The 16,180-nt window shown below is 36.4% G+C and overlaps 1 protein-coding gene across 1 annotated transcript in view; it reads right to left on the bottom strand.

The window, feature by feature from the left end:
• SYNJ1 (synaptojanin 1) overlaps positions 1 to 16,180 on the bottom strand; it is a gene marked incomplete at its 5' end in the record, with an annotated part of 40,076 nt that overhangs the window by 18,547 nt on the left and 5,349 nt on the right. Inside the window, 11 exons of the mRNA XM_009705909.1 lie at positions 215 to 415; positions 2,459 to 2,621; positions 3,671 to 3,749; positions 4,547 to 4,762; positions 4,879 to 4,996; positions 5,348 to 5,504; positions 7,544 to 7,702; positions 9,023 to 9,215; positions 9,581 to 9,721; positions 11,006 to 11,090; positions 11,231 to 11,422. Of these exons, the coding sequence (XP_009704211.1) occupies positions 215 to 415; positions 2,459 to 2,621; positions 3,671 to 3,749; positions 4,547 to 4,762; positions 4,879 to 4,996; positions 5,348 to 5,504; positions 7,544 to 7,702; positions 9,023 to 9,215; positions 9,581 to 9,721; positions 11,006 to 11,090; positions 11,231 to 11,422 (1,704 nt within the window). The remainder of the gene's footprint in view (positions 1 to 214; positions 416 to 2,458; positions 2,622 to 3,670; positions 3,750 to 4,546; positions 4,763 to 4,878; positions 4,997 to 5,347; positions 5,505 to 7,543; positions 7,703 to 9,022; positions 9,216 to 9,580; positions 9,722 to 11,005; positions 11,091 to 11,230; positions 11,423 to 16,180) is intronic.

The raw sequence follows: 16,180 nt of genomic DNA, 5'->3' as shown, positions 1-16,180 counted from the left end.
GCCCATTAGGAAAACCGAGACACAAAGAATGAACTGATTTGCCCAAGGCCACTTATGCGTAAAATGCTAGGTAATGTCAAGAAGAGCCTTTTATATTAATCTAAAAGCTCTATTAAAAATAATCTATAAGCTAGCACTCTACTACTGGGCCACAGAGGTGCCAGAATGTATAGCAGTAGTAGAGGCAGTCGAACAATGTAATACACACTGTGTGTGGAAACAGGTGGTCCAGGAGCTTTTGTTGGTGCTCGGCTCGGTCTCGCTGGGAGTGCAGGTCCATCTGACAGTGTAGGGGATTGACAGGGACTGGAACGTGGTGAAGAGCTTGGGGAGGTTCCAAGACCAGAGCCTGAAGTTGGCTGTAGATGCTGAGGAAGGATTTCCTCCACTTCAGCACTATAGTCATCAATGTCTCCTAAATGGCAAACCCCACCCAAAAAAGAAAAAGCATGTAAAATAAAGGGAACAATAGCTAGTTACTTTAAAAAGTGGAGGAATTATAAACTGATTCTGGGCATGGGATTTTCTGAAAAAAGCCCTCAAGTTCCAAGGAATTGGCTCAACAATTGAAATATGATTCTTGCACCACAAACTTACACATGAAGAACACATATGTATTCAAACGAGTTGAAAATACTCCAAATGCACAATATATATTAGGTAATTATAATAGTGTGGCAACTGTAATGTTGCTTAATCTAAGAAAAAATTAGCTTTTCAAAGAAGACCTTTGCAAAATTATCTCCCTGGTTTCCAGAGATGGCAAGCTTCACTTACCATTCTTCAGAAGGCTCGGCAGGGGATTTTAAGATATCTGTTATTTGTAATACCTTCTGTTTGAAAAGGAACGATGTTTAAAAAAAATGGTTCAACATGGACGTGCCTTTGAAAAGTAAACTGTCAATTTAGAATATTTTCATGTTGATATTCAAAATGCCTGAAATAGACAAGTATCCCATCACAATCCAATAAGACCATAGCAGTCCTTTCTTCCGTAACTTCTAGGCTTCTCTCTCTCTTCAGGTACATGAACCACACATAATGTTCTACAGAAGTTCCAGCTGCAACTCTGCACTGCTCAGCAGTAACAGAGTAACCAGGATGCTAATTAGATATTAGCTCTTGATTTAAGAGTCTTGCAAGATTTGAGATGTCACATTTTAAGGGAATCATACCATCTCACGTAGGATTATTAATAAAAATCAACCAATCATACAGGCATCTAAACTGTTAAAAGTCCTGTTTCCTACCTGCATTGGAAAACAGATGAAGTATCTTATGATACCATGACTAATGCAAATTCCAACTTTTCATACAAGTTTCCCATATCTATACCCTTACTAAAACACATCTTCCTTCATGAAATAACTGTACAAAAACCCATTAGTCTACTCTTTTCAGTATACATAGGTGCCATCTCTTTTCTTGAAACTTTTACAACATAATGTTTGCCACTAAGGAGCCTGGATAGAAATTCAAAGCAAACAAGCCAGTCAAACTTAGAATAAATCAATATAGACACAATGACTACATCTAGAAAGTAAGTCTGTTCAAGAAATGACAAAAAACCTACCCTGTAAAATACATATGGAAATGTAATACACACAGGAAGTATCAGCAGGTAAGATATGTTTGGGGCGTTTTTTTGCCGCTGTTCAAAATACAGCTGTTTTACTTGCCAAGGATATAAGAAGAATATATTTTTAAGCAGAGAAGACAGTAAAGCAGACCTTTCATAAAAATTAATTAACAGATTAAAAACAAGCTGCGACAAAGTACAAAGTATAAAAAAGAAAAAACGCAGAGGCACAAATGCTGCAACAGTGCTATTCAGCAACTTGAGGATTCTGCTAGAAAAGTATGACATGAAAAGATATAAAAACCCTTCAGGGAAAAACCCAAACCGACAAAAATCAGAGAACTGGAAAACAGCAACTCATCAATGCCGAAGATCAGCCTGTTCCAAGGAGCAACAGAGGCTGAAGGTTTCCTTGCCCGACTCATATTTGCCTGCCTGTCAAAGGCTCACCAGGTGCTTCTTGGGGGTGGTAAGCACATCAATGCTTAGCATGGGAGCTCATTAGTCCTATTAATCTATTATGTGTAGTGGCAAAAAAATAATTGCCTTGCACTCTGAAATTGTGTATATCCTGCTTATGAGGTGTCTCCACGAACAGTAAAAGCTGCCTGAATGAAGTGACCCTGAGAGGGAAGGTCACAGGGTACAGTGAGAAGAATAAAGAGAATGTCAGCAAATTAGTAAAACCTAGAGATACAGTGCAAACTGACACTGCTCAACAAGTTGTCAAGATACTGTTGGAAATAACGGGATTTCTAATTTATCTGTTTTAGAAGGGCATAAACTTGTTAAATTAAAGTACTGATATATGCATTAAATTAACCACGTTATTTAGGACTGTAAGCATTTCAAAACGAGGAATACTTTATTTCAACAAACCTTCCATATCATAGTCTGCAGTAACCTCAGCATCTTCACAAAGCAAAGTGGAGCTTGTTGATGAAGGCAGCCCAATATTAATTTTCTCTAGATTCATTTCATTTTCCAGACTTCTGATCCAATCTGGATTTTTCAAGCTTATGTTTATAATCCTTCCTAGTAGCTGAATTGCCAAAAAGGTATGCACAAAACAGAACTTGTTAAGAGTAGGAACATTAAAATTCAGCATTCTAGATCCAAAAACAAAAATAAAAATTACAAAAAATATCACAAATAAGGTTATCAGAATTTCTGGGACTAAACAATGACAGTGACACGTCACAAAAATAATTATGCTTTTCATTTCATTTTAGTAATTAATTATATTTATGTAGTTTAAACTGTTAATTACAACTATTTAATATTTTTCTAAAGAAAAACTAACAACTTGTCTCATAAGATTTTCCTTTTCAGTTAATAGTAAAGCTTCTGGTTTCTTTATAGAGTTAGAAACACTATTCTTTATAAAGAAAACCAGATTTGCTTATAAACTACAGTAATAAAGTCATTTTCAGAGACTGATAGAACAGCAGGCCTTCATTCTGCAAACTGACACATGACAGTGAGCCTCTATCCTACATGGATAAGGACTGTCAGTGAAACTCTCAGCAGATGCAAGAATCCATCTGCAAACATCACATTACAGAATCTATGTCTTAACAGGAACATAGATTAGTAAAAATTTGAACATGAAAATTAAAATTTTTGCAAAGATTAAATACTAGCCCTACAAAAGTCAGAGTTGAAATTTTGACATTTTTAAGTGACTGCAGTACAGGAGTGCTGAATTTTAAATAACTGCAAGCTATAAATACGATAAACCGGTTCATACTACAAACTCAAGGTAAAAACTCTGCTTCTTAAATAATTAAAAAAAAATCCTATTAAAAATCCCTCATTTGATGAAGATGCCTGTCATTATGGGATCTTCATTTCTCTAACACTCCTCCTCCTAAAAAATAAATTAAGTTTGGAACTTCTCTCAGCTGGCTTTTGAAACTTAATATAATGCTATGTGGCTATAAAAAAAAAAAATTAGATGCAACAGGCTAGTATGGAACATGAAAATCTTTTAAGAATTAAAGACAAAACAAAAAACCCAACCCACTCAAGTAGTCTTCAAAAAGTTGGATTTTCTCTTGCTATACAAAAGTTCAGTAATTTTCACATTACCTCAGTACCATTCAAATTCATAACATTCAAAGCAGAGCTTCCTTCCAAAAATGTTACCCACATCTTGTCTTCCACGAACCTGCAAAGTCCATTGCAAACAATAATTAAAATGCTTTATCCTACCTACTAACTTTTGAAGCCTCTTATCTTAAAGGTCTTTCAGTGTTTCATTTGATGGGTAAGAATTATTTTTTTAGTTCATTAAAATATATATAATTGTCTAATAAGCTTTAACTGAATGTATCCTTGCAACAACAAAAAAAAATAAAGCAAAAGAGAACCAGGTCAATATCACACAGCAAAAGCACTGTCCTTGTAGAATTATGTGACTAGAGTTACACATTCAATAGTAATTGTGTGGCTACAGGTTATATATTTGCATTAGGTGTTCCACGTTATTTCACACTATGGACTTGGTACTATGCTTCTAGTCTTCTGAAAAAACAAACCAAAACAACCCCCTCAAAAAACCCAAACAAAATACCACAACACTTATAGTTCAATTAACAGCTTAGTGAAAATGCAACATTCACAGGGATCCTCTCATCTTCAGTTCATTTAAAACTACTAACCTAATTTTAGAATACAAAATTTGTATAAAATTACATAAAATAACAAATTTTAACTCTGATCTCTCACAAAGTCAGTATGATACTCTATCTCAAAAATAAAGAGTATCTGGAAAAATTAAGTCTGAAAACTGAGACACGGGTATGTAAAACTAATTTTCAACTATAAAGACATTAAAGTTGAAATCTAAATATTAAAAATTAAGCAGATCATAACTGAAATGCCTGCTAAGACAGTAACTTTATTCAGGAAATAGGTGGGAACAATGATGAGGAACAGAGATTAAAAGTAAGAAGTCTTTTTAACCTTATAAGTATAACTTCACCATAGCTTGCAAATTTTTGAAGAAGATCATCAATCAAGTTATCATCAAAATAGTTTTCTTCTGCTGAAGAACTTCTGATGGAGACCATTACAGTACCATCAGGTGGTCCTTGCATTGCAATCACCTCCTTATAAACTTTTTGTCTCTCTTCTGCTTCAATTTCAAATATGTCAATGTCAATCAATGCAACCACAGGCCTTAGAAGAAAATACACAAGAAAAGTCTGTAAGCAGAGTATCTGAGCAACAAAATATAAAACATGAATATTAAATCTTCAATGATTAGGAAATAACGTATAAAATAAAACTGGAACCTATGATCAGATGTTTTCAGCTCTGCTCTTCCGTAGTGCAACAAAGTACCAGGATTCCATGTATAAGGGACATTACTCTCATCATGAAAACTAGCATTCAGAAGATCCAGGTCTTCAGCTACATTCAGTATTAATAAAAACAAAAGGGAAAAAACACAGTGATTGCAAGAATATGCTTTAAAAAATAAGCTATTTGTAAAGAGAGAAAAAAGAAAGCAAATGAAAATGAAACGTTTTACAGAAAAAAAAAAAAGCTCCTTTTGAACTACTGAAGTATCAGTAACTGGTATCTGATTCTTGATCCTCCTGCTCAGCATCACTGTATTTATTGCAGACACTATTATAAGCCTTCTGCCTCATATAGAGTCAGAGATAGAAGCTCAGAATCACTGGCACTGTGATTGTCACTGAAGGGATTCTATAAGCCAGTTAAAAGAATATTTTAAACAATTTAAGGAAGCATTCAAACCTGATCGGTCAAAAGGCCATTTTCTTCTTCTCCAAAGAATACGATCTGTCCATGCTGGTGTGCGACATTTTTCACTGGTGTCATAGTCATCAGAAAACAGATCATATTTGTATGTAGGAGCAAAATTTATTTTCCCTTCCAAAAATCCCCTAAAAATCTGTAAGAAACAAAGCAGTTATGTGTCATGCCAGAAGACAGAAACAGATGGGAAACAGCTTGAAACTAATCAGAATTCTCTTTTCTAACAGTGAAAACGCGTATACACATCTCAAAAAAAAAAAAGTCATTTGATAATATGAATCCTCCAAATTTTATCTGCTGAAAACATTCTACATTTGCCACTAAGACTAAATAGTGACCCAGACAGATGCTGTCCACAGCACTTGAATTAGTTGGTTAGTTGCTCACGTGTCAGCAGAAGCTGGGAATTAAAGTTTATATTTTATATACCTATCTGAACATGCAAAGCATTCCCCCAAATTGACACAAGATGCCCCACCAATAAATAGGAGTGGGGGGGGGGAAGAAAGAGTCCCTAATACATTCAATATGAACTGAAAGATAAGATTACTATCACCATTTCTTCTCAAGTGAATAGGAAAATAGAATAAAAAAGAGATATTATGTGAAATTATCTGCCAAGAGTACGATAGTATTTAGAGATACAGTGTCAGTTGAAAGGAAGCAAAAATCCATTAGGTACTTTGCAACATAAACAGATACAGCCAGCTGACGCAAGACCCTGGAAGGCCAAGAAATTTGCTCACTCCTTCAGTGTTTAAACTAGACATAAGCTAAAACCCTTTAGTTAACCAGCTCCAGCCTTGAGTTGCACCTTGTATGGGCAGTTTTACTTCACATCAGAGATCTGTAAAATATAAATCTAACTCAGATCTTATAGTCAAGTCTGCATCAAATGACATGTTAGCCTGCTTTTCTTGTTGGAAATATAAATTGAAGTCCAGTCAATTTAAAAATCAGGGTCACAACATCAATGTCAATGTGAGAAGATCCGCAACTTCTGAGACTATTTATTAATTTCTTTGCCTTCAGTAATTATTTCTTAACCTACATTTACAAAGAAAATTGCTATGTAAAAGCCTTTCCCGAACAGCAAATACATTGGTTAACAGCCACGTGCAATAACCATGGAGCTACCCTTGCTAGCCAGCTGATACCCCCTGCTGCCCACCCAGCCACTTCCAAATAACAGAATACTACCGCAACAGTGCAATACTATCCCTTCTTCTCCCCAGCCAGGAGACTACTTTGAGTCTTTTTCATATTCCGGTAGTTTCCATACATCTTTCCAGCTTTATAACTGCTGTAAGTGTCCCCAAGACCACTACATCTCTCTTGTTTTGCCTGAATTAACAGCCATGCTGTCTGCCCATTTGAACAGATGTCTCTTTTTCTCTAGGAACTGAGCTATTAAAAAAAAAAAAAAATTAAAAATTATTGTCTTCTTCCTCCTGTTCTGGTGCATAAGAAACCAGCACAAATGGAAGAGAACTCAAATTCAGAAAAAACACTGCTTATGATCAAAGGGCTGGCAAGCAGACAAAACTAATAACAGAGGATTGTCTCTCCTTTTACCATCTACAACATTCCCACATAAAGCTGGAAAGACAGGATATAAATCTCCACACAAAATTTGATTCATTACAAATACTCCTTCAATTGCTATGTGCTGCCTCCCAAGAAACCCTAAATCTGAAGTTTTCTTCAGACCTTCTTATTCCATGTTCTTTTTCTTTGTAAGTAAAAAGGCTATCATTTGGACTATTCCTTTCTCCAACAGAATGACAGTGACAGCATTAGACATATTACTGCAGCAATTTAAAGTAAAGAGTAACATTACCAAAAGAACTTCTATAAATTTTTTTTTAATAGCTGCACCTGATAAAAAGAAAAATATTATAATTAGTAAACTCCACACAAAGTTCTAAAAAGATGACAGAGTTTCCTTTTTTTTTCAGAAGAGAAAGAAAAAACTCACTCCTACAGCTAGTCACTGTATTTTTATCACTGCCTCTTCAGGTCAGTTACTATGAAAAAGTTACTAAATGTTTCTATGTCCCACCCTTCCTTACCACTACCTGCTGAGGATATAGATTTACAGAAGCACCGCAGAAAATTGCTAAAGCCAAAACCAAAACGAAAGTATTCTTAAGTGTGGTAATATTTTTAAGATACCTGTCCAGAATTTTTCTGATTGATAAGTTGGTCTCCTGCTATAAGGGAATCCCAGTTCTGTTGTCGTATTAGGTCCTTAACCTCCTCATTTGGAATATCTATTCGATAATTAAAGTCACCACACCAAAAGATATAATCATGGGAAAAGAGCATCCTTCCCTATAAAACAGAAGCACATAATGAAGTTAAAAACAACCAAGTGACAAATTTGCTATTTCCAGGTGCAGAAGTTCAGTTTTTAACTGTAAAATATGCATAATTTCTAGCTCATGAGGACAACTGAAATACATGTTAGTATTTAGTGTTCATGTGGTTAGAACTATGTAGCCAAATGTATGGTATTCACACATATAAAATATCAAAGAAGTAGTAACATTTCTTGTGTAGTTTGCATTTCCAAAGAAACATGAATCATCTGAATTGGATTTTAAAACTTTTCATCTTCCTACTCCTGTTTTAGAAGTCTGCTATAAGATGATGACTGCTATGTGTGTCGCAAAGGAGATTACAAAGGAGAACAAAACACTGTTCTGGGTTCTTGCGGCACAAAGTCCTGACAAACTGCAAATCGAGGACTTTATTATTCAGATTTAATTGAAGACTTTTCAGTTACCTACAATTTTCATGGATAGGGAGAGACAGAAGGGCTCTGTTAGTTTAAACAAAGCGTAGGCTTTAAAGTGAGAACTTTTACTTCCCTCTTTGTTTTGATCTTTCCATTGCCCTTAAGTAAATCAAAGAAGATACACTGGTAGATTAAAACAGCAGCATTTAGGAAACTGTTTCTGGAGACCGTAACAATATAGTACTTTCAAGAAAAACTGAAACATGACCATGGGGACAAATTTAGAAATTAAAAAACCCTGTAAAATAATATGTCGGACTCCTGCACAGTGCCATAGAAACTAACAAAGGAGAGTTTGACTATAAAATTTAAGACAGCTTTAGGTCCCAAGGAAGCATTTTGTTGCACTGATAAAATTATCAAGTATTTATTTGGTGTTTAATAATCCTTTACAAGAATATGGTACAGAACTGTACAATCCAACTTGACAAAAATGAATAAACAAGAAGTTAAAATGAATTAGCAAAGATCATTCTTGTGTGCTGAAAATAGTGCTGTTTCCCATGGATTTTTCTTCTCATAGCTGATTAACTCCAGTGCCTACAGAAGTTCTACCGCATGCCAGGAATCTATAAGGTCTCTTTCCTATGCTAAATCCTTGATGCTTAATGCAAGTGAATTCATGCTTCAACCATCTCCCTCAGTCATTGCACTAGAAAGGTCTATTCTTTCTGCAGTTATCTATTTTAATAAAAATTGTGGGAACTTAACTATCTCTGAGACCTCTAACCCAAGGAAATTTGATTTCCACAGGAATCTGGGGAGGGGGAAAAAATAGACCTTTTGGATGACACTGCTGGAGCTCAAAGGGTTTAACTTCTCATTCATTATGGAATTTGAATACTGTTGCTTACCATTGGAAAACTGAGCTTGCGAGCTATTTCTACGAAGTCTTCATTTCTCTCTTTAACTTGTGATTGCCCTGCAGCAAAATGACTGCAGACAAAGCAAAGACTGGATGTATGAAACAACATCCTAATGGCTACTGCACCTTTATTACCAGTGGCTCCTCCCATGCCAGTCTTTACAGTATCAACAGCAACATCCCTAAAAAGAGTTAAACAGCTATTAAACCTTCAAATACAATGGCATAGAAGTTAACAGCTTTAAGTACATCCGAGTATGACATTATGTTGGTAATAGAACATTTGCACATTGTTCTTTCGGCTATTTAAAAAAAATGCCAACAGCTATTGAGCAGGTAACAATATAACACTTAAGCTTTTCAAGCTTTCTTGGCAACTGATGAGGTATTTAAAAACTAACATAAAAGAATTTAAGCAACTAGTTCCCCAGAAGATGGAACAGCTCTTTTAGAGCCCCAGATGTTTCTTAGTACACTTGTATGTTAGCTTGCAATACAAAGCAAACTGAAGGTGACCCAACTTGGGCACAGCTCTGTATTCACTGACCTGATAAAAGGAGCATGCTGGGGCCTGATGAACACAAAAAGGCAGACGCCCACCAACTGCTCAGAAGCCAGCAGCACATACTTGTAATCTCTTGATATAGTCTTCTGCAGTTCAGCAGCCCAGAGCTTCTGATTGGTTGTGCTAGCAGTGAGATTAAAATGCCAGTTTTAAAATAAATCAAATTAAGCAGGTATCTCAGCTGTTGATCTAGTTGAGTAAACGTCATACGATAACCTTAACTAAACCTTGGGGTAGTAAGCCAAAGCCAAGTTGTGAATGGTGCTCAAATGCCTCCTAGCAGAGACACAGGCTATAGACTGTCAAGACACCATCACTTCAAATTCAGCCTTGTAAAATGCTGCCTCACTTTTCTTAACACCACAGACAATGTTAGGAGCCAGGGCTACCTTTCCTGTATTTCTGAGGCTAGACTAGAAGAGCAAAACCTAAGAATTTTGCTAGGTTGCTACTTCCTAGCATAGAGCTCAGCCAATATTGGAAAACAGAGGTATCCATGGTCTTAAAACAAGAAGAAACTTCCCTGGAGATCTCATAGACGATGGTTTTCAGAGCTAGCACCAGCTATAAATGAAAAATATCAGACCTGGAAACAGCATTAACTAGACATTGTGTGAAATCAGGGGATGACAAACTGCCATTTTGTCCTCAAGACAAAAGCCTGTGCAAAGGTTAAGCGTTACAGATTTTAGATGCTTTTTCCAATGAGTTAAAGTTCGCTAAACAGCAGAAAACATGCAAAACAGGCAGACAAAACAATGGACAAAGTGAATTTGACTCTAGGACTACACATAAAGACTTTATCACTAGTATCACCCACCACTGGCAAAAATATCTTTTCATAACCCACTCCGCTAGGGCTGAGAAACATGAACTCCATGATAATATATACATGCAATACATGTAAGGACAGTGAAAACTGACAGTATGGAAGGAAGCCTTGCTTTATACAGATCAAAATCTGATGCAAGACGCTATATAAAGGCATACCAACAATACATGCTTTTGGAAGGAATTTCACGGGACTCGCTGTTCCCAGCAGTAGGAAGGCACAGAGACTGTAGAACACTATGAGCATTGGAGGTAAATTCCTTCAAAGTGTTAAACGAAGGAAAAAGTTGGGGGACTGTGGAAGGTGCAATCCAAAATATGGTCAAGTACTGACTGTTTGGATCCTTGAGATTACATCATACATGATCTAAAGTGATCACAGCTTTGCTAGGGAAAGCGGAAAGGAAGTCTGCAATCCTGGCACAGAAACTGGCAGAGAGAACTGGAATACCGTCAAAAATTAATCCAGGACTAATCCCAACCATTATAAAACAGGAGAAAAAAAATTTAAATAACATTTTACTCAAAAAATGCGATTATCAACTAAACTAGTACTGTATAGATTGTATCACCTACCTGGCATTCACTATGTTTCCTGCATTTAGCTCCACCATTTCTTCAAATCCAATGGCAAATATGTCTACAGGCTTGCTTTTGTGATCTGCATTTAAATATTAAAAAAGCTATTTGTTGTTTATAACTAACTTAAGAACCAAGATCTCATATATCTATTCTAATGTTTATGATCTAATTATGAAAATCAGAGTTTTCAAGAAAATATCAACAGAATACAAATCCTACCTTGGAATTCATGAATACCAGCTAACTTTGGTGCATCTAGAAGCCAGTCAGTGAGGGTCTGATTTCTAAAGGCAATACTTCGAAACTGCTTCCCCCCGTTGACGTTCCACGTCCCGACGCAGACTCTAATTTTTTTCGGTTTTGCATACTTATAAAAGTTTTCACACATACTCTTTAGCACTTTTACAGATGCTGCAAAAACATTTGAAAAGACATTATTTTTATATAGAATGTTTCTTCAGAACACTTGGCAATGAGATCTATCCCTTAAAAAAATGGCAACAAATCCATGCACAGACATATAAGAAAGTTAAACTGCGAAAGCAAGATGAATGCAGTTTTTCACAAGGGAAAGTACATTTGCAGAGATACAACTTGTCTGGGTAGGATACTGACTGACTGAAAGACAGTAGTAATTTGTTCAGAATAATATATATATAAAAATAATATACAAAAGAAAAATAATTTCTATGTTTTATAAATATCTGTCATTCTTTCACCCTATCTGTGATTCTCTATGGAAACCATTATTTTTCATACATGCCAACACAGATATCTACCTCATTTTCACAGATTACATTTATGAAATCCAATTTCCATTACAAAAACAACTCATAGGTATCTTAATTTCTAGAAGTGTAAAAAAAGACTGATGCAGTACATTTACTAAAATAGATAAGGTACATTATTTTATCACATTAGAGTATGTCTATTTAAGCCACAAGGTCAATTGAATTCCTAAAATTCTGCTTTAGTGAGGAAAGTAGGCTAGGATTCAGAACAATTAAACTCATTTCTCTGTCACATCAGCCTTTCTCTGTGCCTTGTTTCTATCTGCCAGATCGGGGAGAGAGTAATGACCCATCTGTAAAGGGCATTGTGAGAAACAAACAAACAAGATTATTCAATGGTCAGACACTAGAGTTACAGAGATTTTAAAAGTTCCTTCATAAATCAGCTACATAATATACCCATACAGATATATTTCTTAATGCAAATGAACAGATCTGAATATTTTTTAAAATTATGCTCCTTTTTTTCTTTAATCTCAGTGGAATAAAAATTGCAAAACGTGTAAACAGTAGTGTTTGCATTGTACTTTACCTAAGTAATATTAATTTACCTCTTTTGAATACTCCCATGGTTATGAGACTCTGTGAGAATCATATAAACAATATTAGATGAAATTCTTCCCTTCCCTGTGTGCTGTCTTGCAAAGTGGCCAGCTGCTGGGCACAATATTTTCATTCAAATCCCCAAAATAGGATGATTAGTGAGCTCTTGTTGTCTTTTTAGTTATTCTTTTTAAGTTTACCACCTTTAAATTTGCTACAGAATCTTGGGTACTCTATTAAAACAAAAATCAGGGATTCTCTAGCCCTCATGGTTTTGAAACAAACTGGAAACAATAGAAGAAAATAATACATTGTATTTGTTGTTTGTGAACTCTTTCATTGCTGAACAAATCATATATCCATATATGGGCTAATCACATACAAAAACTGATCGGTGTCTCCTTGGGATCATGCTTTCCTTATCATAACCCAGGTAAATGAAGTCAAGAAAACAGCAAGGAGCCAACAGAATGCTTTACACCTTCAGGTGAGAGCCAAATACTGAGTCTTCTTCTGAATATATCTACACACTAGGTAACAGTCAAGTGAAGAAGTCCACCACATGCCAGAAAAGCCTCCAAGGGTCAAGGACAGAAGCTACCCAAGCACCTGGCCACTGAAAAGAAACCAATCCAAGAAATGCCGTAGCCATGATACATACAAGCACCCAAACCATCCAAAGGATTAGCTGAACCCAAGGAACCCAAACCAGAATCACAGACAGCTCTGAAGATCTGCACAGATCAGCCTTCATACTACTCTGAGCAAGTTTTAAAGCAGAGTTTGGACTTTTATTCTCTCCACTTCAGTTCCTTCTTTTTGGTTTCCAAATTTAGCAATTTTCACCTTAATTTTAAATATTTACTCCAAATAATTCATATCTGCTACCAAGCAGCTTTTAAGAAAAGCTGCAAACTTGAATTATTGCCTATTTAACTCCTGACACTGTCATGAACCCCTAATGTGAAAAGTCTTACCAGGATAGAATCTAACTTTAGAAGTGAACTGACAACATGCTCATTAAAAACATGAAATTCATACCTTTAAACTAGCAAGCTTTCTAAATTGTAGAATGACTCTTTTTCTAAATTAGAATAAATAAAAATATAACATGAAATTTTCATCTGTTTTCCAAAATACGGAGTGAGCCAATTGTTCTTCAGAGCCCTTGAGCCTCCCCCATACACTGTTTTCCTACATATTTCTAGCTTTTTATCTTTTCAACAAAATTGTGTCTCACTCTACAACGTTAAAAATCCAACCAATGACATTTTATGTTATTTTGCAGCAAAAATACTTTAACTGCTGTTCCTACTAGGCAGGCAGACATCTGGAAATCAGTTCCACAAAGGGATTATTGATTTATAAATCTTGGTGGGATATTCTGTGCAACTTGATTGAACTATTTTACTACAACATCCAAATTACTGTAGATATGTTTCAATATATGCAATTTGTATCCAGATGAAACCCACAACGAAATGTTACATCAGGAAGTTAAAAAATAGTTAACACATACGACTCTTCATGAGTTACAGGCTAGGCTGATATAGTCTAGATGGTAACACCATAAATGACAATGTGACTGTTTAGTCCAATAAACAACTTTTAACACTGACAAAATGCCAGAAAATCAGTTAATTTCAGGGGTATATTACCGGTGACTCAGATTTCATTATTTAAGTACTTAGTAACAGTTAAGTACATACAGTAAAACACTAATAGAAAAAGCAAAGCTGAGATGAATGTAAAGGGAAAAAACACAGAAAGCTCAAAAATACAGATTACGGTTGAAGTGATTTTCCACAGGAAGAAGAAGAAAAAAAAAAAGCTTTAAACACTTCAGATGTATTCAAACAACAATCTAGCCAACAACAAATCCTCATGCTTTCTTCCAAGAATCCTCCCCTGTCAGTCTTCAGTACTCGGGGCTAGTGGCTGCTACCCGAGCACATAGGCTCAGAGGATACTGTGCACAACTTCGCTGTTCTCTTGAAATGGGAGACTTGTCTTAACAATCATTAAGAGCTTCCTTCTTTCTTTCTTTCTTTCCTCCTCTCCCTTCAAATTCCCAGGTATTAAGAAGTTCCTTTTTTTCTCTCATCCAGAAACTAAGCATCTGATCTGGTTTCACTGAACCTGCTTCCAAGAGGTATCACAATTAACCCTATTAAGGCAATAGCTCAGAAACGGTGGTTTAAATTTTCTCAATGCATAGCAAAATCTGAACATATGAGCATTAGGAATATATTATTTTAAACAATAGCTTCTGGGAACAAGGAGATGAAGCGTTGCACAGCTGACAAGTACTTGCAGCTCTCTTAAAAACACGGAATACGTATATATCGCATCTCCTCAAATCGAGCAGCCTCATGTAAACAGTTTAAGTTACAATAAAAAGGAGAATTTCCACTAAGAATTAGAAAATTTTGAAAACAAAGTTCAAAGGCATTATGTTGCCTATGTTGCTAACTTACAATCACAGAATCATAGAATTGTTATGGTTGGAGGAGACCTCAAAGATCATCAAGTCCAACCGTATACCCGATGCCACCATGCCCGCTGAACCCACTAAACCATATCTTGAAGCGCCACATCTAAACGTTTTTTGAATGCCTCCAGGGACGATGACTCCACCACCTCCCTGGGGAGCCCGTTCCAGTGCCTAACGACTCTAACAGTGACGAAGTTCTTCCCAATGTCCAGCCTGAATCTCCCCTGGCGCAACTTGAGACTGTTTCCTCTTGTCCTATCGCTAGTTACCGGGGAGAAGAGACCAGCCCCCACCTCACTACAACCTCCTTTCAGGTAGTTGTAGAGGGCGACAAGGTCCCCCCTCAGCCTCCTCTTCTCCAGACTAAACACCTAAACACTAAACACCCCCAGCTCCCTCAACGCAGAGTACAAAGGGATGATCACTCCCCTAGTCCTGCTGGCCACACTGTTTCTGATACAGGCCAGGATGCTGTTGGCCGCCTTGGCCACCTGGGCACACTGACGGCTCATGTTCAGCCGGCTGTCGACCAACACCCTCAGGTCTTTTTCTGCCAGGCAGCTTTCCAGTCACTCGTTCATCCCCCAATGATAATAACTAAGAGTTTTCAGAAGCTTCTTAAATTGAAGAGACCTTTCATGCCATTTTCCTCTATCTGGCTCATCCCTGCACATTCTTACTATTACTTATTACTTCTTTATGTTCACAGTATTGCTGAATCCTCCAAAGCCAACCTCTCATATTTTAAGCCCAACATCACAGACATTGGACAAGATATTGCTGCAATATCTCAACGTAGAAGATTAGGAGCTAACTATAAAGTTTCCTCTTCAGGCCTTCTCTTCACCGAGAGTTCTACCTAAACAGACGCTCCAATACTTTCCTTTTGTGTCACGTGCAGATGTAACCACATCTCAGTGGTTTTGACTGTACTTTTGCTCCACAAAACACAACTGTCAGCATGTTATTTCAGACCACTCCAGTACAACATTAACCTTTGCTGGGAGATATTGCAAAATCAGTCCGTCTCATGCAAGAACACAAGCAGGTAGAGCCTTCTAATGGCAAATGAGATCAAGCTACAAATTGTACTGAAGAATTTTACCTCTTATCCTAAACAAAACATTTAGACAAAACAAAAATACAGAAGCTCCCAAACCAGATAAAAAAGCAAGTTCCTCTACAGCTGGAATAAAGCATTTGCAAAAATAAAACCCAAAGAATTTGCTGCCTCTTTTCATAACTCACACCCAAGCACAACCGCAACATTTTTCACCCCTTCTATTTTCACTTTTCTTGTATTAAAGAGCTTTTACTGGATTAAGGGATTTTAGGGCACAG

Source organism: Cariama cristata, unplaced genomic scaffold (genome assembly GCF_000690535.1).
Source record: "Cariama cristata isolate BGI_N322 unplaced genomic scaffold, ASM69053v1 scaffold36988, whole genome shotgun sequence".
Classification (NCBI taxonomy): Eukaryota; Metazoa; Chordata; class Aves; order Cariamiformes; family Cariamidae; genus Cariama; species Cariama cristata.
This window is presented reverse-complemented; position numbering and strand designations above follow the sequence as displayed.